Below are 25,660 nucleotides of genomic sequence, written 5' to 3'. Positions count from 1 at the left end.
CCTGACTGGGAACCAGCTCTTTTGCAAGCAGTAGAGAATCACTTCCCTGGTGTGACCGGTGACTATTGGCCATTAGAGTGCCAGCCTGAGTGCTTCTCCCAAGTCCTAGTGAGTGGTTAGCAAGTATGTTTTCTATGACTGAGTCCTGAGGCCAAATAGACAACTCCTTGAAATCTCTAGCCGATTTTCCCACGTGAGGCTCACAGGTTGATTTAGCTGAGGTTTATCTGAGGAGACTAAGATAAAGTATTGGCCATGTAGTGGGGCCAAATTTTGGTGGGGAAGGTGTCCAGGTTAGGTTCTGACCCTTGAGTAAGCCAAGTAGTCATATCTTATTTGCTCTAGATATTCATTTATTTGTTAAACCCTTAATGTGTACTACTGGCTGAAGCCTTGTGTTAGGAGAGTTACAAAACTTGGAGGAGTTACAAAATTTAGATAACATCCAGTCCCTGCCCCCATGAACTCACAATCCACTTGGGAGAGAAGATAAGCAAGAAGGCATTATGCTCACACATAAGCCCAGATAGCCATAATGTACACTATTACATGACGTGCAAATCAGAGGGCTGAGATCAGGAGAACAAGACTGCTACCTAGTGTGGCAGGGCCAGGGAGTTTGCAAGTCTTATTGAAGATGTTGGGCTTTGTCGGATGTGTAGAAATTATCTTGGTACCGAGGCATGTTCTGGGCTCAGGAAACAGCTCAGTGCATAGGAGTCCAGTGGGGGTGAGAGAAGGGGAGACCCTGTCAGAATGGAGCGGCTGAGAGGCCTCATGAAGCTGGCACCTAGAAGTTTGGGGAGGATCTGGCCTATGGGAGGGAGAGAAAGGTTTGTTTGTTTTTGTTTTGTTTTTTAACTGTCAGAAAGGTGGGATTTTTCTTTTGTTTTTGTTTTTGATTTTTTTGTTTAAGCTATCAGGAAAATGTTGGAGTGGAAACTGACAATGGTGTGTTCAGGAGCCAGGAAGAAAACTAGTCCACAAAAGGCAGGATGGTGGAAGCAATGGCAGTCAATCAGTTTGATTATATCTAGTGAGGTTGGGGTCACAGCTGTGTGAGGACATGAAGCTGTAAGGTTGTGACAATTATTGTAAAAAGAGCCCTCTCTGGACTTGGAAGGAGAGATGCTGACTGAGAGATTCTGAATTATGGGGGCTTAATGAACCTTCATGGACCACTAGTGGATGGACCCTTTCTGCTTTCTCCTTCCTTCTCTAAGCTGAGCTTTTTCTTCTCAGGACTCACCTGTCTTCCCCTTGGGGCTGGGTAAGGATGTGATCTTTTCTTCAATCATCATCTTTTCTTCCTCACCTCATTCTTCTTCAGAAATTTAATCAGTCACACCCTATTTCAACAATTACCTTGATTTTATCCTGAGGGCAATGTAATGGCTTTCGGATCCACCTGGTCTCTTTTTCTGCTATCTTATGGTGTTTGTACAGCATGAAAAATTATTACAACAATTACTACAGCTCAGATGCCGACTCACCCCAAATTAGGAAAATTCCTAAGATTTGGACAGAAGTATGCTTCTTTGTTTTAATTTAAATTTTACCTGCCCACCCTTATAGCCTTGTGCCACAAACTTTCTTTTTCAGCTTGACTTATTAAGTGCTAAGAAGACCAGAGATGCTACTCCTGCTGAGCTCATATAAAGCCTTCTTCTTGGTCGACTGTTTCACGGGTTGTAAATGCCTCTTTCAAAAATTCTCAGGTGTGACTTCCAGCCACCCTCTGGATCGGTGATTAATTTCTATAGTACATTTTCCTTTCAGGACCAAGAGGGACTATTTTTCTCTTTGAATTACAAATCTCCAAACTCCATTTTGTCCTCAAAACCTTATTACATATAAAATAAGGGGATGGAAGTGTGCAGTCGGGTGGGAAAGAGTATAGATTGCTGAGCTTGGAATCAGGAAGACTCTTCTTCCAAAATTCAGATCTGACCTCAGACCCTTGAAGTAGCTGTGTTATAATGCCAAAAGAAACTGAGCAAGACAGAGATTAGAGACCAATTCAATAATTTATTAAATGGAGAGAAATACTGGGACCAATGGATCCCAGGGCTAGACAAGACTATCATCTCAAAGAGTCTAGCCCCAAGTATCAGGATAGCAAGCCTTTTATGGAATAACAACAATGGAGGGACCAAGGTGGGGATAGAGGGAGGTTACTGATATTCTAATGACATTAAGGAATGTCTATAAAACCTTTATCTCAACCATTAAGAGGGGACGGTCTTATGACCTTAAGGCAGAATTACGAAATAGGACAAATGGAGGAAATGGTCACCCCATTAAAAGAGAACTTTGGCATTACAGTGTGACTCTGGGAAAGTCAGTTAATCTTATTTGCCTCAGTTTCTTCATCTGTCAAATGAGCTGCTGAAAGAAATGGCAAGCCACTTTAGTATCTTTGCCAAGAAAATCTCAACTCTTTGAGTTGGACGTGACCAAACAACAATAAGGGGGTTGAATTAGGTTACTTTCCAACTCTTAAGATTTGTGTCCTGTGCCTAATTATCTGAATTGTATAGACAGTGAGGGAAAAGGAAAGAGGCCTTTCGATACTTTTGAGTCAGAGTTCAACATAAACTTAATGTTTTAGGAAATCTGGTTTGAGGTCCTTCATAGGAATGGATTGGGTGGAGAGAACAGTTAGAAAGCTGATGAAATTCAGGCTTGAGGTGGTGGGGCCTGAACTAGTGTGATTGCTGTGGGAATGGAGAGAAAGGAGCAGTTGGGACTGACAATTTAACAAGCAATAAGTGCCTACTTTGTGCAAGAAGGGCTATTGTGTCCCATGCCCAGAAACCTCCACTGTCTGAAACCTGCACAAGTATCTCCTTAGGGTCTTGTATCATTTCTCCAAATACAATAAGATCAATCAGTAACTTGAGTCTAAGACATTGAAGGGACCTCAGAGGCCCTGAGCTAACCCCCAGTCAGCCCACTTCACTTTGGAAAATTCTGGTCATTAAGATTTCCATTATTAATTAGTAGTGGCAATAATCTCATCTTAATTGAAAAAGGTTTACATAGGAGTAGTCTTGGGACAAGTTGCTCTCCTGCTCTTACTCTCCCATGGTTAAAGATTTTGTTCATTGTTGTACAGTTAAAAATAAATGACTGCTTTTTCTAATTGAATTTTACAGTTTGGGGTGTGAACTAACCTGTAGGCTCATTGAAAGCTTAGATGGGAGAGAGTGAATAGAACTCACAGTTATATTATCCTGCTCTACTAATGGTTTTAATTTAGAATAGGATTGTAGAATTAGAGAGCCCTAAGCTGAAAGAAACCCCAGAGACCATTTAACCCACCCTTTTGTTTTATAGAGTAGGAAACAGATTAAGAGATTTGCCCAAATAACATAGCTAATCATTATTAGAAGCAGGCAATGACTTGAGAGTTGGGAGTCATCCTTCTTTCCTCCACACTATGCTACCTTCATCAAAGACCTTTCTTTTGCAAGGATTCCATATTCTGAACGTTTTGTATTCTCTGTGGCTTAAGGATGACAAGTTTCTGTATGACAGTGTCTATGAAAAGCATCATTCTGGCACCAGGATTAAGATGGGGCTGTATCCATGTGAACCTCTTGGCCCAGGTGTTTTTAATGGACATCACATGGCTCAGCTGGTCCTTGGGTGAGCAGTGTAAGGGGCCAGTTGGCCATAATACTGAAGGGCTGAGCTCACAGGGTGGCTTTCTCCAAACTACAGGAGCATGTGCAAGTGAGAAAGCAGCATAGTCCAGTCAGATGTTGACCTGCTTTTCTCCATGTTAAAGATAATCAAAATGTTCCAGGAATGGACACGGTCAGTAGCATTGTGAAAAGTCTTTTTTCTTTAGAAATGTTCAAATACAAAGAAAAGATGAAAATGAAAAAGAACAATTGCTAAATAAGTTCATAACAAACCTAGATACTTTTATGAATACCTTCCAGGTTCAAGTCGCAACACTGATAATCAAGATTTCCTGCAGAAGGCTCACAATTGATGCTTGCTTATGACCACCAGGCCTAGAGTCAAGACCTGAATTCAAATCTGGCCTTAGATACAACTTACTTAGCTGTGTGACCCTGGTCAAGTCACTTAACCTTTTTTTGCCTCAGTTTTCTCCTCTGTAAAATGAGCTGGAGAAGGAAATGGCAAATCACTCCAGTATCTCTGCCAAGAAAACCCCAAATGGGGTCATGAGGAGTAGAGAAGACTGGAACAACTTCAACAACGTAATTACTGGCCAAAGAAAGTTAGGCAAGAACTTCAGACCAACTTGGACATATTTGGAGCTCAAGTGAATGATTCCTCCTTGTTACTCCTGGCCTGCACACTGCCTCTGGAGTGGCTAAAGAGACTTTTTGCTTGAAGGTTTTCCAGGAGTCATGGAAGCTGGAGGAAACAGAAGGAAGAAGAGATGCCCCCAAATGAAGGAACAGAAAAATCAGAGAGCCAGGAAGCTCCAGCTTGATGCCTCAGTCTCCCAGATAAAGTCAACCATCAGTTACATGATGAAAAAAATTATGTTATTCCATCACCACCAAAAAAACCAAAACATAATCCAACTCACATTTAAAAAAAAAAATTTTTATGGCTTAATGTTATATGCAAGTAATTGTGGTTAGCAATTTGATCTATGATAATGCTTCAGTTTCATTACAGTTTTTTTATAGAATTCTCAAGAATATTTTGAGGTCTACATTTATATGAATTCATAACTTGTTATTTTATAAAAATAATAATAATAATGACCTTCTGGTATATAATTCTAGCCAAGTGATAGTATTCTTCTAGATATCTGTTAGATTCCATATTTTTGCAGCCTGCTGTGAAATATTTCTCTTTTTTCAAAATTGCCCTTCACTTGTGTATATTTACATTTCCACTCAGTTATTCTCTCTCTTGTTTCTATAATGTGACTTACCAATATGGAATAGCTTTTCTATTCTGCCAGTTTTTTCTGCTGTGTAAGTCATAAATTCTGCTTCCACAATTCTTAATTTCTCTTTTAAACTATTCAGAAATATCCCACTTTAAAGAATGCAGACTCCTCTACTTCATAGATGCCTGTAGTTATTTAGCTGATCTGGAGACAATATTCCCTTTTATTATTAATATCTTCCCTATTATCATCTAGATTAATATCATCTCTATTAATTTATCTATTTTTGCTCAAGGTTTTTAATTGAGTTTTCTTCCTCTTGAGACCTCTGGTAATAACTTTTTTTTAAATCTTACATTTCCCTATTGCTCACTTTTTTATTCCTTCCTTATGGATGCTGAAGGACCTCAAAGTTGTCTTGGCCTTCTCCTATGCTGATAATTTATGTTTGTGACCTTCGTCCCTGCCTGAAGTGATATCTGGGGTGGGGGCAGAACTGATCCCAGATCGATGCTGGGTTCTTTGCCTCAGGATTGGGGAAGTGCCGTGACCACCCACAGGAATCCTGCTCCATGTTCTTTTGTTCCTCAGTTCTCTGACTGAGCTTTGTTGCATCACAGAGCAAGTTTCTGCCTTTTGGTTTTCTTTGGCTTAGGAAGGAGGGGTTGTTTAGACAGCCCTGACAGAGTGTGGCAGATGGTGAGGGAAGGAGCTACAGAGTAAACCTCTCAGGGGTTAAGGATTTTCTCAGCTTTATGTTCATCAAATTATTTCCTCTTTAGAGTTCTCAGTGGTCATGAAGTTGGCTAAAATTGCTGTTCCCTATTGTTCCAATTTTATTGGGTGATGTTTGAGACGGCATGAGGACTCTAGTATACCGTCTTGTTGGTCACACAACCTGGAAGTCATCCTCTGTGACGTGTTGCATGGTTTCCACCATTGATCTGCATCAATTAAGACGTTTTGGTTCTTTATGGATAATGGTGGCAATGATCTGATCCTGGGTTAAGCACAAATTTGTCTGACTCAGCCATGTATTCTATACTGCTTTGTTGACATGTTGTTGGTGAAGTTCATGCAGATGTCACAGATTTAGGTGCTTATTATATGTCTAGCACTGTGCTAAGCACTAGAGATACAAATACAAGCAAAAAGACTATTCTTGTCATGGAAATTATATTCTAATGGGGGGGGGGGGAATGGAATACACAAGGAAGCTAAGGGAGGTATGGGATGGGAAAGGCAGGGGATGGTATTGGAAGTCCTAAAAGACTTGTTCAGGGTCACTCAGCTAGCAAGTATCCAAAGCCAGATTTGAACTCTTAAGTTTTCCTGATTCCAGGCCCAGGACTCTCCACTGCTCCATCTAGCTGTTTTCTTTTTCCTTTACTATTTCTTTATGAGGCAATTAATTAACTCTGTTCCAAAAGCATTTTTTTTAACTATAAACTTTGTATGTGTGTGTGTTCTGAAAATATCAATTCTTTCCCTCATTGTTAAGGGAGTGTTAATCTTCCAATAAATGCCTTGGAGGTGATTTGTCCTATATTTTTTATGGGTTTTTGTTTGGATACCTTCTAAATCCAATATTATCCATTTTATTATTCCAAAAGTATAATTTGAGATTGATATTGCATAGGGATTGCTTCCTGTAAGCTTTGTCTTCAGGATGTCAGTCAATCTCTTCACATCCTAAGCTTTGGCTTTTTCATTAATAGCCTTGAGTTTTATTAATAGCCTTGTCTTGCCTGGGAAACGTCAAAGCATTTATGGGTTCTGCCTTCATCCATTGGTTCAAGTCCCAAATCTTCAGTCCCTCTTCTTCCTTAGTGCATATTTAAAATTTTATACTTTTCAAGTCTAAATGGCATTTTGATATCACAGGAGAAAGTTTCCATGAGATGAAGTAACTGCTATAATGTGCTTTTCATTGGGAGACCTACCTTAGTGTCATTCATTTACATCAAGTGATTAAGATAATGTTTTGATCCAACTCCTTTTTTTTTTTAATGTAAATGCCATACTCAGTTTTATTCAGAAACAAAGATGATGGATTTCATGCTATTTAGGATCAGAATGGACTTTTTATTATGTATAATCTTTCTTAATGTTTCTGAGTTTGATGCTATTTCAATTAGAGAACAGGTATTATTGTTGAGAGGTACCATCATCAGTCATGCTCACAACTTGACCCACCCACACTCACTCCATTTATCAGTCAAATTGTATCTTTTCTACTTCTACAATATTTCTCATTTCTTTCCACTCTCATAGCTACCAGCTTGTCAGTCCTTTCCTCATTCCCTAAATTTACCTGACTATTGCAATGACCTTCTAATTATGCTCAATTTGCTTCAAGTTTCTCTTCACTCCAGTCCATCCTTTATTTAGCAACTACTGATTTTTTCTAAAGCACTTCCTTAATTTTCCTAAAACACTTTCTAAAGTCACTTCCTCAATAAATTAGTGTCTTCCTATTATTTCCAGAATCAAATATAAATGTTTTAACTTTATTGCTGTCCACACACTATACAATTCAGCTACACAGACCTAAACTACTCCTGATATATGGTACTTTATCCTATGCCTTTGTATTGACAGTACCTCATGCCCAGAATTTTCTGCCTTGCCTCCTTGCTTCTGCTTCTTAGTTTCTTTGGCTTCCTTTAAGACTCAGCAAAGATCTCATCTCCTGCAGAAGACCTTTTTCAATCCTCTTAGATGGTAATATCTTCCCCTCTGAAATTCGGGGTTTTCTTGGGAGAGATTGGGGAGGTTTGCCATTCACTCCTCTGGCTCATTTTACAGATGGAGAAATTGAGGCAAGCAGGGTAAAGTGCCACCCAGTGTTCACACAGCTAGTGCCTAAGATGAGATTTGAACTCATGCCTTACTGGCTCCAGTCTGGCACACTATGCACTACACTACCTAGTCGCCTTAGCCATATATTAATAGTCATATGTATGCCCTAGTTATATGTAATTTAGATATGAACTAATTATTTATGTTATCTACTTCATTAGAATGTAAACAGGACAGGAACTGTTTTTATTTTTCTTTATATTCCTATTGTTTATCACAGTGCCTGCCATTTAGAAAGCACTTAATAATGGCTTGTTGACTAATAATCATGACATTAAGTATTTTGCCATTCTCACTGTGATTGAATTTTCTTTCTCTATTCTGCTAAGTATAGGTATCCTACAAGAGTCTGTCTTCTTTCTCTCTACACCCTCCTTTTGTGATCCCATCAGCTACCAACTATTAATCTATGTAGATGACTTCCCAGATCTTTAATGAACTTCATTTGTGCATAACTAAGTTCTTGCTGAACATTACCACCTGAATATCCTGTTAGTTGTCTCAGACTTAAGATATCTAAGATGAAAATCATTTTTCTTCCCAAACCTATATTTCCTTTAGACTTTTCTATTTTTATTGAAGGCATCACTCTGGTTTTTTGCTCTTTCTTATCCCTCATTTCCCAAACCTTGCTAATTCTTGCCAACTCTACCTCCATGACATCTTTTACATTCATCCCCTTCTCCCCCATGAGAACAGACTGTAACCTTATTCAAGGCCTCATTACTTCTTGCCTAGATTTTTGCAATAACTTCCTAAATGATCCCTGCTTCTAGCACCTTCCTTTTCTAATTCATCCTTTACATAGCTAGCAAATTGCTATCACACTGAAACAGAGGTTTGACTTTGTCACTCTTATGTGCAAAAATCTTCAAAAATTGTCTGTTTCCCTTAAGAATCTTCAGTCTGACATTTAATGCTCCTCACAGTATGACTCCCACCTATCTTTTCAGTCTTATTTCATGTCATTCCCATTCACAGATTCTCCATTCCAGTCAAACTGGCCCAAGAGCTGCACTCTGGAGACAACATTTCATTTCCTGTCTGGGACTTTACTCAGGAGGTCCCCCATGTTCCTCAAGGACCTCTACCTTTAAGAATCCTTGGTACCACTTCCTATGTGAGACCTTTATCATTCCATTTGAAAGTTTTGTGTCATTCCAATTGTTACCTATCCCTCTGCACTCTTATATCACTGAGCATACTATATATAATCTTATCCAAGTCCTTTGTGAAAATCTTTTAAAAATACAGAGCCAACACCCATCCCTATAATGCTGTATTAGAGGATTCTTTGCAAGGTGACTTTGAACCTTTAATGACCATTCTCAGGGTCCAGCCATTCAACCAGTTCTAAAAGTTTCTCTTTCTTAGTGTTCCCAAAATATTAATAATGATGTCCATAATTTTGTGAGGAATCAAAGTCAAGCTTTTTAATCTATGGTTTCCAGATTCTGTTTTCTTTATTTTTGTGAAAATTGGGACATTTTTCCTCATTCTATTGTGCCTTATCTCTTCCATCTTTTAATAAACATTGGCAGTGACTTAGTAGTCATATCTGTCAAGTGAGCCTTCTCAGGAGTATCTGAGGAGCTGCACTCTTCAAAGGTACTCAAGGGATGTTTTACACCTTCTTTGATCATTTCAGTTGTTAACTCTTGGTCAACTATTTTTGTTCAGTCCTTTCTTGGCAGAAAAAAATAAGAAAAGGAATGTCTAGTAAGAGTTGAACAGACTTTACCTCTTCCCTTTCAATGTTATCATTATCATCGTTCCATCTACTCCAGGAAATGGTCTTGTTACTTCTTTGGTAGTCTCTTTTTTTTTTCCAGTAAAACTAAAAAAATAAAGCAAGACATATAAGTAGCTTTAAAAGATTACTCCTTTTCTTCCCCATCATAACTTGGTTTTCCTGAGCCTTCAGAATTGTGTTCTGAGAGTCTCATTTCTTGACTTCCTATGTAGAATTTGAATCTATTGAATCCTACCTATCCTTTCTCTGAATTCCACTGAAAATTGTTTTCCCTAAATCTCAGTCACATATCAGAATATTTCTGGCTTTTCTCTTCTTTACTCCAAACTCAAGGATGAAATGTGTTTTTTTCCCCCCACCTAGATTTCTCCTCATTTTTGCCCCAGTACCAGATCATTTCTGGATTAGTAAAAATCAGAAAAAACAGAATCAGTAAAAAAAAAAAAAAAAAAAAATCGGTAAAATGCAGAAGTTATTCTCAATTGTTTCTCTGTGTCTTAAATAATAAAATTATCATTATAATAAAATTATGATTAAGGTAATCAAGAAATTGTTAATTACTCTGAATAAAAATATATGCAGGTCATATTTTTAAGTTTAATCTGCATTATTGACATTCCCCATCCATCAATTTCTTACATACACAATCAACAGAATAAATGAAGCCTTGATTTGTAGCATTTCCTGATTTTCAAAGTATAAATATATACACTAAAAATTTAACAATTAGCTTTTAAGACTCAGTGAGATCTGGCTCCTACGTACCCCCATTAATGTCACATTTCCCATCATCCTTTTAACTATCTTTCCCCCATCTCTAATAGGGTTTATTCTTCTAGAACCAAATTCTAATCATGAATCTCATCCTACTAAGACTCAGCAATACCATTCAAGGTTAATTTTTTTCTCCTTAAATTAGGAGCAGTAGGTCACCTTCCTTGTTACCCATGTGTAGTCCCAAATCTGGGGTTCATTGGTATTTTCTTTCTTATATATGGTTAGTGCTTAATAAACACTTCTTGACTTGGGTATTTTCTCCTGTGAATTTTTGGGGATCTCTGAAGCCTTCTTCCTATACTGCAGTTAACTTTTCTCATATATAATTTGATGGATATATGCAAAGAATTTTCTTCTCCCTTGACCCCTTCTAGTTTAGAGCAGTTTTGATTGAATTTGTTCAGATTTTGGACAAGTGCATTCTATTAGTCCTTATTAAGTGCATTTCATTCCTACCCAAGAGCCTGTCATTCTTATATTTAAAGCTGCAATATAGAAATATAAATTCTATCTTTGACCACATACGCCTTGCTTTTCTGTCCTAAAGCCTCCGTTTCAATCAGCATCGTTGTTGAAAACACCACATGCCATCCTGGAGGTTTTCAGCTTGCTGCATGACTCCATAGGCTTTCTTGATTCCTCTTAGTCATGTAATAGGTACTTGAAGAGGTCACCATAGGTACTTGAAGAGGTCACCACAAGTGGTGAGTTGGCATCCAATCTTCCAAGTCTTAGAAGAGTCTCCATCATTCTAGTCTATACCCTTAGATGAGAAAGCATATCTTTCTCAGAGTGTGAACTCCCTGAGAGTAAAGATTGTCAGTCACTAGTGAATACCCAGCAAAGTCCTTGGCACAAAGTAGGCACTTGATAAATGTTTGTTTTACTGATCTGTTCAACAAATACTCAAGTCTTACTAGGGAGTCTCCAACCACTTCTTCTAATATTTACTGTGTATCCACATAATTTTCCCTCAGTAGAAAGAGCTTGCTTCTTTCTCGGAGCACTCAGTTCTCTCCTTTTCTCTCTCCCCCTTGCCTCCCCCCCTCTCTGCCTGATATCTGTTACTTAATCCTAAATGTTGGTTTGTTTTCATACCTTTCTTTATCCTTCTATTCTTCTCCCAGTTTCTTTTCATATTCCTTTTCTGCTTTATTTTCACACTGGGAATATTTTCGGGTTTTTTTTTTTTTTTTTGAGTAATACTGTTCTCCCTGATAAACTGGGGAGCAGATCAGCATTTTTTCAACCTCCTCTGTCTTTTTGTTCTAGGAGAGATGGGCTCTTTGAGCACTGAGGTCAGCCACTTGACTGTGTTAGAAATGCTAGTGTCTTGCCCTCCTTTGCAGGCCCCTGCAAACTTTTTTCAGCTTTCCTTAAATTTCCTGCTAGAAGAAAATTCCTGCTAAATTTTATCCATTATTCATAGACTTTGTTGCTCTTACCGGCAGCTCCCCTTCTTCTTGCAGATAACCTCCTCCTAAGTTCTCTGAGGGCTGAGGGAGGGGACCTTGATTCACTAACTCTTACTCAAACCCTGGAGAGTCTTCAGATGGGAAGTCTTCAAACACTGGGCTGCGAGTCTGCATGTGGCCAACTGATAAATAACCTAACTGAGAATAACAGCCCCCTAGCCTCCTTTTAAGAGATAGTTGGCACAAATATCAACCATATTTTACAAAAGAGAAAAACCAAATCTCAGAGAAAGGAAATTTCTTGCCTGCAGTACCAGAACTAGTATCTGAGGCAGCATTTTAACTGGTCTCCCCATTCCAAGTTCTTGGATCTAAATCTTTCTGGGCCTGCTGCTGAATGCAGAGGAGCTCACCAGATATGTGATGGACCATTAAGGAGTGAATTTTTTTCAGTCCCATCATCTCATGAAGAACCATCTACTAATGGGTTGCAAGGGCTGAGATCTGTACTGGGGAAGGGACTCCCCATACCAATAAAATTACATGTCCTTGAGCTGCTGAAGTAAGTAAATTATCTTGTGCTACTTTTCATTTCTGTAATTTCATCAAAAATATTTTAGTCTTTTTCAATCTTTTAATGCTTTAAACAATTTCAGATTTAAACATACACACAATACTTTCACTCTTCAGATAGCATTGGCCAGTGAAGCCAAATGAGTTTGAAGTGATTTGTTTTAAAGTCCTATAGGAAGGTTAGGATCAAAAGAACCTATAGAAAGGGGAGAGTAAATAGTAGCATTCTTCTGGGATCAGTTTTCTCACCTGCAAAATGAGAAGGATTATGGTCTGAAAAATCCTTTTTTAAATTTTTCTCTAAATCCTATGACTATAAACCCCTTAAGGACAGGGTCAGTATCATAGCTAACTTTGTATTTCCAGTGCTGAGAGTGTCTTAATAAGTGTTTGTTGAATTACTGATTGGGTTATTTTATATAATTGTGTCTTATCTCATTTCAGAAACTCACCAGCGAGCGAGATAGTCTTCAAAAAGATCACGAAGACCTAAAACGAAAATGTGATGGCATAAAATCCCGGAACAAAGTGTTGTCCAATGAAATTAAAACACTTAAGAGCCAAATTGCAACCCTGCTTGAGAAAGGCAAACATGACGATGAGCTCATAGATGCTCTGATGGTATAACTTTCAGCAACACGTGGTGGTCTTACAGGCCCACGCTCTTCCCAAAATGTGTTAAGGGCAAAAGGACCCCAATCCTGGCAAGGACTTCACCCTGCTGCTACCATTCATCCAGCGGTCACTAGGGGGCTTAATGAAGCATTTGTAAGGGATTTTATCCGGGAGATTACTGCTTCAGGCAGACTTTGAACTAGATATCCTTTTGAATTCCTTCCATTTCAAAGCTTTGAAGATATGACAATGTATTTGCAATCTCATAATCTTCATGTTTCCTAAAAAAAGAAATTAGATATTTTAGAGAGAAAAAACTCATTGAGGGATAGAATAAGTGGGAATTACATGATGGAATAGATAAGACTTGAGCTGACCTGAGAAAATTTATAAAAGTTTGAAAAAATAGAAGGGAGAGGGAAGGATCTATTAGCTTAGATGAAGGCACAGATGGAGTCAATGCATAAGACTCATTTGAAGGGACAAAGGAAAGTAATAAAAACTACTTGTGAGACCCTTAGGAAGATCCAACCTTCTACTTTGCCCTTGGGATATGTGAAGTTAGCTTAGCATAAATCATAAGGAGATTGTCATGAAGGAACTTCCCTGTTGGTATTCAGATATATCCTTCTTTGACCCAGGAATCCTCCCCAAGTAGTACATGGGCCACCTTGGCTAAGAATGAGACTTTCCCTCTCCTTTCAGGATGTTGAAACTATTAACATTAAAACTTTATTCCTTTGGGTTTAAAAGACTTTCATCTTAAAAGCCATCTGAAAATGCCTTTTGGGGAAATAGCTTTAAGCCATTGTCAAGTGATGCCTTAATGGGCTTCTAGCCAGTGAAGAGCAAGGGGCCTGCTTTGGGGGTTAGGAATGAGAACTGAGAGTGGAATGAACTTTCTTTTCCAAACTTTTCATGATTCAGAGAGTAGGAAGTGATTCTTCAAGTTGGTGGTAGGGGTCATGTGTTTATTCCTAAGAAGCTAGAACTCTCAAGTCCTGAGTTCTCCAAAGAATACCAAACCAACTCCTGGTAAGGAAGGGGACTTAGTAGAGAGGGAACACAATAAATTGAATACTATTGAAGGAAAAATTGGGTCCAAGGTTAATGGCCTGCCTGTGTTTTCCCTTCCCTGTGCAAGGAAGAGTTTCTCCATGAGTGTAACTCAAGGGAGATCTCTGGAGGTGTGCTACAGAACTCTATTTTTATCCATGTTCTGTTTAACATTTTTATCAATGACTTAGATGGAGGCACATATGGCATGCTTATCAAATTTGCAGATTACACACAGGTAGGAGGTTTAGCTAATATAATGAATGTCAGAATTAGAATCTAAAAAGATTTGGACTGGAATGATGGACTGAAATTAGGAAGATGAAAATAGAAATAAATGTTAGGTCTCCAAAATTGGAGGTGGAGTCCAAAAAATCACCTATAGAATTCAGGATAGAGAGATGACTAGAAAATGGTTTATGTGAAAAAAGGCCTATAAGATTTTAGTGGCCTGCAAGCTCCATACAAGTCAGTAGTCTTAACATGGTAGCCCAAAGCTGCATGAATAGAAGCCCTACATCCAGAATGAGGGAAGAGATAATCACATTGTCCTTCACCTGTAGCCCAGACTACATCTGACATGTTGTGTACAGTTTGGGATATAGCATTTATGTTTCCTATTTGGAGTGTGTATATAGGAGACAACTGTGATGATGAGAAGCCTAGAGATGCTGTCATTGAAAGACAGCTTAAAGGAAGCCCAGAAGAGAGGAGATTAGGGGTTAGGGGTTGGAAGGATTATCCTTCTTTTCTGATATCTCTAGTGCCATAGGTAGGAAGGGATCTAGATTTATTCTTCTTGGTCTCAGAGAACATCACTTGGAGCGACATGGGAAATATGCAGAAAAACTTGTTTTGGTTCAGTGGAAGTAGGAATGAAAGGTCCGTTGTTTCCTATGCCTATAAATCTTCAAGCAGATGTTAAATGACTGCTTGTCAGGGACGCAGTCCTGAAGCACCTTCAGGTGCTTATTGGCTGAGATGTACCCCAATATCCCTTCTTCCTCTGAGAGTCTGTGATTCTGGTAGATACAGAATGATGATCTCCAATGAGTGGTTGTTTGTTTGTTTGTTTGTTTTTAATCTCCACAGAGCCAGCTAAAGCAGCTGCAAGATATCTTAAGTAAACTTAGCCAACAGGATGAAAGGGCCAAGGAGACTCAGCAGAATTTGGACCAGCAGCTAACCATAGAGGCTCAAAAAAATAGCTGTATAATAGCTCAGCTCAGGAATATGGTGGCTGAACGAGAGGCCAAAGTCCAGGAGCTGGAAGAAGAAATTGGTCTCCTCACTCTTCAGGTAAAAGTGTTGTGTGAGCATCTACAAGCCACATCCTTAAGAACCTTTTGCAAGTGATAATTCACCTTGATGATTTATTATTATTGATGGCAGTAATAGCAGCTATGTCATGAGAGTACATGGAACAAGCAGAAGACAAGAGATGTGGGGTTTAAGTCTCTCTTTGTCACCATTGAACTGTGTGACTTCATGGGCTAAATCACCTTTCCAGGGTTCTAATTCCTTACAGATTCCCTACATCAGTTTGTCTGGAGCCTCCATCCCAGATTCCTCAGAATGTAGTTGGTTAATAAGAGCTCAAAGGAACAGTGAAAGGTTATCAACATAACCTCATTTTACAGGTGAGAACATCAAGGCCCACAGAAGTGGGTTATCTTGGCCAAGGTCACAAAGGGAAAAAGTAAGATTTTGAACCCTGGTCCCTTGACTCCAAATGTGGTGCTCTATTGTTATATCATGTCATCTCTTGGGAAAGCACGGAAAGACTTACTTCCTGGTCAAGGCTTCATACCTATTAATAAATATATCATTTAGTCTTGAGTATGAGTTGGAGATATCTTCACTGGGGGTGCTTGTCAAAGAGCATTTTAGATTCTTCTCCCCTGATTTTTTCTTTGTTGGGATTTCACTTTTGCCTCTTACATTGTTTTATCATAGTAATTTGTGAACATGCTACAATAGCCATATTCAATATTTTTATTATATTATTTGAATTTTCAGCACTTGGCACAGGGCTTTGCACACAGTAAGTGCTGAATAATTTTTTCTTTCATTTATTCCTTCATTCTAAGCTGTGTGAGATCTGAAACTGTGGCATTTTTTCATTGTTGTTTGTTCGGCCCTGACTAGAAGGCCATGGACATAAGTGGGAAGCTTAATCATGGTCTATTGAATTGAATAAGTGGCATAAATAATGCATACTCCCTAAATACCTGCCACAGGGGTGGGATAAGGAGCTAGGGAACCTGATGGTTTTCCTATATAATAAGATTGTTTTCCAGGTCATGTGGCTATTCAGGAAACCAGCCCTTTATAGATGTGCCACACTGCTAAAAGGGGGTCTAACTCTCCTTGGTGATATGAGAGAAGAGGGTGACTAGGGCAGGCCTGTGGTTTTTCATGTTTTGCCTTTGTCCCCATTGAACGTCCTTCCTCAGTCTCCCTACCCTCATCCCATAGCAGAAGAGATCCAGGCACACAACAGTCAACAAATAATTAATTTTTAACATATTGACTGAATAGCTGTAATAGCCAGTGTTGATCACTGGCCCTGGTAACATAGGAGGTAGAGAGAAATGGAAGGAAAAGTCTTTGCCTTCAAAGAGCATACAATTCTCTTAAAAACAAGTTTTTATTGAAGTCTTCTGTTTTACTTATAAAAATCTTTATAGTTTTTCCCAGCACCTCTTCCCTCCTCTCCCATACAATAAATATTAATTTTTAAGACACAAAAGAAAGAGAAGGCAAAAATCAGTACACCTGATCAACACACTGACCAAGTCTAAAAATATGGGAAGACTTGGGTTAGCATTGTCTTTGTGCCTCTCTTCATTTGAGTCCTACTTAAATTTTATGATTTTGTTATATTTACTTTTGATTTTTCTTGGTGTCTTCTCTCCATTTACATTGTTGTATGTTCTGTTTAGAGTGTATATATATATATATACACTATATATATTTAAAGCATGGAATCTAATTAAAGAGATAAGATAAATCTTTTCATCATATCCAGGATTTCATGAGTATAGCTACACCCTCCTTCCCAATATTCCATGGCTCTCTTCTGAGTTTTGCATAACCACCTACTAAGAACTCAATATATCCAGAGCAGAACTAAGTCATTCTCTTCCCTCCAAACTTTCCCCTTTTCCATCCTTCCTCATTTCTATTAAGGATCCCACAATTGTCCTAGTAACTCAGCTAAACAATTTCAGAGACATCCTCAAAACTCGATTTTCCCTCCTCTCCTTTCTAGACAGTGAACTCAGTGGAATGAGCACAGGGATGCTCTTTTGACTGTACTTAATAAATGTTGGGGTTGACTAGGAACAGTTGACAAAGCATTTTCTTCATGACCACACTAAGGTAGGTTTTTACCCCAGTTTTACAGATAGGGAAACTGAGGCTCAGGAGATCAAACCACTTACTCAAGGCCATATAACAAGGATCAGTCCAGATTCTAAACCAGGTCACTTAATGTCCAAACTGAATGTTCTTTATGTTTTATTGTTGCTCTTGTGGTTGAGCCATACCTGTGACTTCAAGAGCATAGAGAACTCCTAATGCTGAAATGAGGACAGCTAGATGTCACAGTGCATAGAGTACCAGGCCTGGTGTCAGGGAGACCAAAGTTCAATTTCAGCTTCAAACACTTACTATTCTTGTGATCCTAGGTCACTTCACCCTGTCTGCCTCAGTTTCCTCACCTGTAAAATGAGCTGGAGTAGGAAATGGCAAGTCATTCCAGTGTCTCTGCTAACCCCCCCCAAAAAAAAGGGTCATGAAGAGTCCTGTACAAATTAAAACATATTTTAAAAAATGAAATGCCCTCCAGGAAAGCAGGTTATGCTTCCTGCCTGGCAAGGCTTTCAATGAGAAGTGAATTTCCCAGTCACACCACCAGGAGGACTTGAACCCAGTTTTTCCTGATTTTGAAGCCAGCTGTCTATCCATTAGGCCATACTGCCTCTGTTCTTTCTGTTATGGTAGAAACTGGCTATTTTAACATGGAAAAAGGAAAGTTAAGGGCATGCATCAGGCTTTTCAGTGCATGCACGTTTTCTTGTTGCACGTTATTTTATTAATACTGATTGTGATCTCTATCATTTGTCTTCCAATCCTCAGTTCTCTTGGCCCCGATCAAGAGGAGAAAGGAAGGATTCTAGAGAAGCTTGGGCTTGGGGGACTATGGCTGACTGGCTCCAAGCTGCCGCCACCACTGCTACCACCATTCCCTGCTGTGGAAGCCTCTCCTGTGCCGTCCTGGAAGGCTGACCAGTTGGGCACATCAGCATACCTATTGAATTTGTAACAGATGCATCCTCTGCCTTTCAAGCTTGGGAGGATGGGGGCCAAGGCCAGGGGACATAACACTAAATCAATACACAACATTCATCTCTAAAAAGGATCATAATTTCCAGATCAGGAAAAGTCTGAACTAAAGAGCTAGGCACAGTGCCCTGCAAGTTTATAAACCCCAGCTGAATCAGTCTGATATGGTAATTTTCTGAGGGTCTAAGGATTTAAAGTGGATGTCTCAAAGTAGAAACTGCACATCTGTTTGGGGAGCTTTCTGTGTCTAACACTGTTATGCCATCTGATTTACTGGCATGAAGGGAGGCATTATTGGATATCATTATTATGCAAGAGGCATTTTCATGAAGCCAAACTCACTTTTCTCTCCTGGTGAAAGGAATCTAATTTATTTATGACTTTTGACGTATATGTTAAATTTAGCCAAACAATAACAAAAATGTTCTCTTTACTTCCATGACCCTTTCTGAGTTCTTTTTCTTCTGTGCATTTTCTTTTTGGATTTTGTCAGCTAATTAACAGAAGTATAATTAACATAGTTACAGTCAGTGTGTATATTGTTCATTCTGATTCCTTTGCTCTGCATAACTTCTTAAGTCATCCCATATTTCTTTGTAGCCTTCATATTTATCATTATGGCATAATAATGGTCTATTACTTTGGGTATGGTGGGAAGACAGCTCGATTTAGAGTTGAAGAGAGTTTATACTATTGCCTGCATGACCTCAAAGCCTCAGCTTCCTACTCTAGGAAAAGAAATAATGAGATAATCTTTAAAATCTTTTCCATCTCTAAATGATATGATTCTAAATGCCACAATTCATTCAACCACCTTTTCGAAAGTGTTTTCTATATGGGTTGTTTATAAGGTTTGGATTTTTTTTTTTTGGAGGGTGATTGTCATTATATAAATAAAGCCACAGATGAACATTTGTATATAGAGAGATCTCCCCCCCCCCCCCTTCTCCTTTTTATTATGTCCTTGTAGGGAAATCACAGGAGCATTCTTTCAGACATTTGAAAGAAGGTTCATAAAGAATGCTCCAATTCATTTCTGCGCTTTTGAATGCTTGGGTTCCAAAGCTTTGTCAAACCCTGCTTGTGTTGCTTTTTGTTTTTACTGCAGCATCTTCAGAACAAAGATCGAAGTGAGGACTCCAATTTAATGGATGGCAGCCCACTGTCTTCCAAATTTTTCGAGGAGCCAAACTTTAACCTACTCAAAGCGCCTGTATCAGCCGGAGATCACGTTGGGAGGGTTGGAACTTCTCGGTAAGAGCCATGCAACTGAGATATTTGCAATGAATATCAATTATTCAGAAGGATATTGGTTCCTGCCAGCCATCCAAAACCACAAATGCCATTTTAAGATGACTGCGGCATTTCTTATACAATATATGGCTGCTTCTTATTACATTATCTCTGCATTTGTAGGAAGGACCCATTTAAACACAGACATTATTACATTAGGAATGTGTCTATTACAGTTCGCTTTAATAATAGCTGCATGGTTGATTTTTAAGTGCCTCTGCTTCTAAGGATTCAAAACAGGGAATTCATTTAATTATTATCTGTGCTATTGTTATGCTTCTGCTCACTTCTTTCTAAGGTAGCTGCTCATGGTGCCCTGGTACCTTTGTGTTCTCAAAGGTTATGGCTGCTGGGTGCAGTTTTATCAGGTCCTACCTACCCAGAAAGGATTTGGACATGATACCAGCAGTGAACTGTAATTTTTTTTGTCTAAGGACCAGTCTAACAAAGTTCAGAGAAACTCCTTTGAGGGTTGGCCAGAAAGTGTTGATTTTTTTTTTTGGTTTTTTTTTTTGCAATCACAACTCATAATTAAAGGTGTTGGTTCAATCAACATGGAAATGATGGATTCTTGAAGTATGGAAGTTGTTGTTGCCTTTGTGGTTTTGGAGTATCTAGTTTTGAGTAGCCAGGAGTTCTCAAATGAGTGTGCAACCCTGATTACCTGTTGCTTCTCATGATTTGGGTATGGGTACAGAAAGGCTGACAGAGTTCCAGCAATAGCCAAGAAGTTGGTTCATACCCTGTTGAAATAGACATCACTGTGGCTCCCTTGGATTTCTGCTCAGCCAGATTCTGACTGAGCTTGTGTTCAGTCACCCTGAGAGACCCTTCTTATTTCATGCAGAACGGTGAGCAGCCTGGGGCACACTCTGGTGGAATCTTCAATCACTCAGCCCTCCCTCCCCAGTCCTAATATATCACCTCGAAGGTAGGTCCTACTGATGACTATGGTTGTTTCCATTAACCTGCATTTTTGAAGTTTCTCAAGTGCATTTCCATCCATCATCATGAGTCCTAACAGGACAGACAATTCAGGGATTAGGAATCCCTATTTTGAAGATGAGAAAATTGAGGCTGAGAGAGGCTGAAGTGGCAAAAAACGAGACTTGAACTGAGGTCCTCCCCTCTACTTGAACAGTTAAATGTTTTAAAAACTAGGGGGAAACTTTTTGGGAAAAGCTATGAAAGATTTACATAAAACAAACAGGGATTACACAGTATAGGAAAGAATGGAAGGGCTGGGATTTCCATGATGTAAGGAAGTACCCATTCAGAATGGACCCATTCATATATCAGACTATGGACCTTGGAGCCTCTCTTTCTGATTGGCTTCATGCATGCATTCACCTGGAGCTGGAACCCCAAGGTATGAGAATAATTCAAGTTTTGATCAGAAATGTCACCTATCAGAGATCCTTACAAAGGCAGCTCCTTTATATACACTAGTGAGGTCTATCACAGAATGTGATGAACTTTAATCTTGGCTCTGACACTAATTCAGTTCTATGACCTTAGACAAATTGCCTTGGACCTCAGGTTAATCATCTGTTAAATAGCATCATAGGGCTAAGAGCTCAATGAGACTTTTCAAATCATCTTGTCCAACCCACTCATTTTAAAGATAAGTAGGTAATATGGCATAGAGCATGGCTAAGACTGAAGCAATCTGGATTCTAACCCTGAAACTTCTGCTTCTTTGCAGTGTGACTTAGGCAAATAATGTCCCTTTAAGGACCTCATTTCACACTAAAAAAGAGAGAGGCATTGCACAAAGTTTCCTTTTAGCTCTTAAAGCTTGTGATTGAGATATGAGAAAGACAAAGTCAAGCTGAGTCCTATGAATCGTCCAAAATGGTAAAAGTAATAAATAAGCAAGCCCAGCATGTTTGACAAGTGAAGGAAGACTAGCTGGAAGCACCTGAGAGGCAGGTTTTGTTACCTTAGAGTCATCTGCCTTGGGATAAATAAGTTAATCATAACTGGAGGTCTTCAATCAGAAACCACTTTTGGATCTGCTGTGGAGAGACAAAATGGACTAGATGGCCTCAGGGGTCTCCCTGGAATCTGGGGCTCCCAATTCAGTGCCTACACATTGAGAAGGCTGGAGTCCCTCATCTCCATCTCTATCATTTTGAAGCTTTGTTAGGGTGACTTTAAAACAAAGTGATCAGTCACAAGTGTTTCCCAGCCCCCAGAATTTGTGATTCTCATGCTTTTTGTAGGCCTTCAGAGATGGACTTTACAGAACTGAAAAGGAGTCAGGCCCAGATAATGGAGTACAAGACCCTTTTACAGTCTGCTGAGGTGGAAAGGGACCGGCTCTCGGAATTTGTTGCTGTCCTGCAGAAAAGGTAAGTTTCTGCAAAGGGTTTTTCCTGTTCTTGATCATGATGATCCAACTGTCAACAGCCCCATTGATGTCTAGGACAGGGACATTTCTGTCTTCAGTCTGTTCAGCTCATTGACCCGTTGGCTTCCATAGCTTTCTGTGCTTCAGCTAAAATAATATATTAACTCACTGGAGTTATATATAACTTACTGTAAAGTCTCTGTCCTTTGCTTCTGAAATGGTTTTATAGTTGAGATATGATTGCAACATTCATTCATCTAATGTTTCTTAAGTATCCCATTGTGTGCAGAGAAGTGTGGCAAGTGCTAGGGGAGTGCGTGGGTTAAAGAAGCATAATTTGGCACATCACCTTCTCTACCTAGAGTCAAGAAAATTTGGGTTACTTCTCAGCTCTGAAACTTAACTAATTGAGCAGACATGGGCATTTATCCTTTATGGCAGGGAAGGTAAAGAAAGTAGCATTTCACCCCACTGCACACCCTTCATCTAAGACAGAAGGCAAGTCAAAGGTCAAGAAGTCAAAGGTGGAAGGGTATCCAAAGCCTCCAAAAGGAAATGACCTCACTGTCCTGTACCTCCTGGCAATCCACGGGCTGTGTGGCTTTGAAGACAACTCAGATACCCTTGGCAAGGGATCCCTATGAGAACCAAGCTTGACCATCACTCTGCCCGTCAGGTTCTCCTTGGCCACTAAGTTTGCTATGAAGAAGACTAAGATGCCATGCTGGTATTCACTGCAGATGTGAAAGCCAACAAACATCAGATCAAGCAGGCAGTAAAGAAACTGTAGGACATTAATGTGGCTAAAGCTGATACACTGATCTGACCTGAGGGAGAGAAGAACTTGTCCCAGACTATGACGCTTTGAATGTTGCAAATAAAAATCTGTATCCAACTAGCTCCACCTATGATAAAATATGTTCCAGTAAAAAAAGAACAGATGTTTCCCCTACCTGGAACACATATACTCTTCCTATTTCTGACCATTGAAATCCTTCCATTTGCTTCATGGTCCAGTTTAGGGGTCACCTCCTTCATAAAGACTTCCCTTTATTTCCTCCTAAGAGTGGTCTGCTTCTCGTCTTCTAAACTTTCTTAGAGCATTTTGACTGGCTCTAGAAACTCAACATTTGTTAAGTATTTCCCTTATTCAAGGTGCTATTCTACCTTATATCATGGACATCTTATATTCCTTTAGTATGTTATATTTCTTGATGACAGGCATTGTGGTCCCTACTATATAGGTACTTAGATGTTTGTTGAATTTGTTAGGAATTTGAGGGGGTGAAAGGAGATAGTAAGATTATAGAAGATTCAGTCCCTATCTGTAAAGAACATATAATCTTTAGAGAAAAGATACACACAAATAAAACAATTAGAGAACAAGACAGCATATAATAAAATGCTAAATAGTATTATGGGAGTAATTAAGGAACAACAATAAGAATGATCATTGCTTAGTTCAGACACAAGTCTTAGTGTGGGTTTGAGTCACCATGGAAGGTGATAGAGACAAAAATTATTTTTCATGTGGTTGTTTTATTTAGCAGTTGGAAGGCTACCCGTCATTCTAGTAACCTTGTGCAAATCTCGAAAGTCTGTCTAAGTAGGACACTTTTGGATTATATGTTGAACTTATGAAATATTTAAAAAGCAAAGAAATTTGCCTATAATAGAGTTTTGAAGTTTCATGTAAAATTCTCTTTCTGTTCCATTACTTATACGGAAATACTCATTTTATTTGGAATTTGTTTAAGTTGGAATAAAAAAATCTAAAATTCATAATTTTTTTTAAACTGCTTCCCAGGCATTAAGTGTTTAATGATGAGTGAGATATTGACTTTAGAACACCAAGATACCATTGCTAAGCAATGAACTGAACCAGCTACACCCAGCAAAAGAACTCTGGAAGATGACTATGAACCATTACATAGAATTCCCAATCCTTCTATTTTTGTCCGCCTGCATTTTTTATTTCCTTCACTATTTCAAACTCTGATTCTTTTTATACAGCAAAATAACTGTTAGGACATATATTTTTTAACATACTTAACATGTATTTGTCAACCTGCCATCGGGGGGAGGGGATGGGGGGAAGGAGGGGGAAAATTGGAACAAAAGGTTTGGCAATTGTCAATGCTGTAAAATTATCTATGCATGTAACTTTCAAAATAAAAAGCTATAATAAAATTTTTTTTTTTAAAAAGATACAATTGCTAAAAGGAATGGGAAGATTGATTTCTGGATCAGGGATCCATACCAGCTTAGAAAGTCAAAATACATGGGGTACTATGACTGAGCAAATTTGGTAATTCCACCCTAACTGCTCAGAATCTTTCACTAGCTCTCTGTTGCTCCCTATCAAATAAAGCTTAAATTTCTCTGTCATTCAAAGTCCTTCACAATCTAGAAGCATTCATCTTCTCTCCCATATTCCCCTTTATGAATTCTGCTCTCATGTCAAACTAGACCACTCTACATCTGTTCATTCACCCTTCCCTTTCCCTATGTCTTTGCTTATATTCCACTGTCTCTGTGCCTGATGCATTCTCTTCTCTTCAAATATTGGGTTTTTGCTTATTCTTTAAAACCTAACTTAAGAGCCACCTCATTCAGGAAGCTTTCCTTTTTTCCCCTCTATTATAACGATCACCCCTCTCATGCCTAACTTTATTTGCATCTTTCAAAAAAGGAGAAGAGGCTAATTATATCTTTTGTTCTTATATCACTTATTATTTCTAGATATACCTTACCACCAATACCCCTGAATTAAATATTCCCTAGAAACAAAGCAAAATAATTAAGCAAAAACAACTAATGTTTTGATTATGTCTCACAATGTAGTATTTGTATAACATTAAAGAAACCATTATGCTGGACCCAAGAGATTGGAGTATTGGAGTTTTCTATTCTGGACCTAGACATGTAGTTTGAACAGGTTTGGTCCTCAGGGAGCCTGCCTTTTAATGAAAGGGGAAGTGGGAGGGAGGGGGACAGAGCCAAAATGATGGAGAATAGACAGGTCTTTGTCTGAGCTCTTCCTGGCATCCAGATCAAGCTTCTGGGAAGGTTTTGGAGTGACAGAACACATAATTATTTAAGGGTAACAATTTCCAGCAGAAGATATCTTGGAAGAAGGTCAGGAAAGGTCTGTCTCAATTGGGCAGGAGGAGAGGGGGATATGTGGCCCAGCACAGGGAGGCCCAGGGCAGAGAGGCCTCCAGTAGAATCTGATGGGAGGTTCTGAGCCAAAATACAAATCCACAAATAGCATACACTACTCTGTCCTGTTTAGAAGCCAGTGATCAGCAGACTAGCTGTGAGACCTCCAACACAACTCCAGAAAGCAAATAGTGAGCCCCTGAACCCCAGGATTACAAGTGGGATTTGGCCATGCTCACTTAGCACAGAAGGAAGCCAGCAGCACCAGCCTTATGGCAGAGTGAAGCCACTGTAAAGGAAGCTTGGGACAATCTCCCCATGCTCTAGAAGCAGATGTCAACCTTTTAAACCTTTAACAATGATCAAAAAAACCAAAAAGAGCTCTGGCCAAAGATAGTTGTTATGGGGACAGGGAAGAACAAATCCTGAGGACAATAAAGGCAGAATGCCTCCAGATGAAGCCTCAAAGAGTTATATGAGTTGGTTTCCAACTCAAAAAAACTCTCTAGGAAGAATTCAAAAAGGATTTTAAAAGAGAGAAGAAAAATGGGGAAAGGACATGAGAG

The 25,660-nt window shown here is 39.0% G+C and overlaps 1 protein-coding gene across 2 annotated transcripts in view; it reads left to right on the top strand.

Annotated features, from left to right (window-relative positions):
* Positions 1 to 25,660, top strand: part of CCDC13 (coiled-coil domain containing 13) — a 121,951-nt gene that overhangs the window by 47,908 nt on the left and 48,383 nt on the right. Inside the window, exons 9-13 of one of the 2 annotated variants that reach the window (XM_031959884.1) lie at positions 12,710 to 12,886; positions 15,029 to 15,235; positions 19,395 to 19,540; positions 20,427 to 20,510; positions 21,805 to 21,933. In XM_031959884.1, coding sequence (XP_031815744.1) covers positions 12,710 to 12,886; positions 15,029 to 15,235; positions 19,395 to 19,540; positions 20,427 to 20,510; positions 21,805 to 21,933 — 743 coding nt within the window. The remainder of the gene's footprint in view (positions 1 to 12,709; positions 12,887 to 15,028; positions 15,236 to 19,394; positions 19,541 to 20,426; positions 20,511 to 21,804; positions 21,934 to 25,660) is intronic. The other variant, XM_031959888.1, reaches the window with a different exon arrangement.

This window comes from Sarcophilus harrisii, chromosome 1, assembly GCF_902635505.1.
Source record: "Sarcophilus harrisii chromosome 1, mSarHar1.11, whole genome shotgun sequence".
Taxonomy (NCBI): Eukaryota; Metazoa; Chordata; class Mammalia; order Dasyuromorphia; family Dasyuridae; genus Sarcophilus; species Sarcophilus harrisii.
Note: the sequence above shows the minus strand (reverse complement) of the source record. Positions and strands in the feature narration are given on the sequence as shown.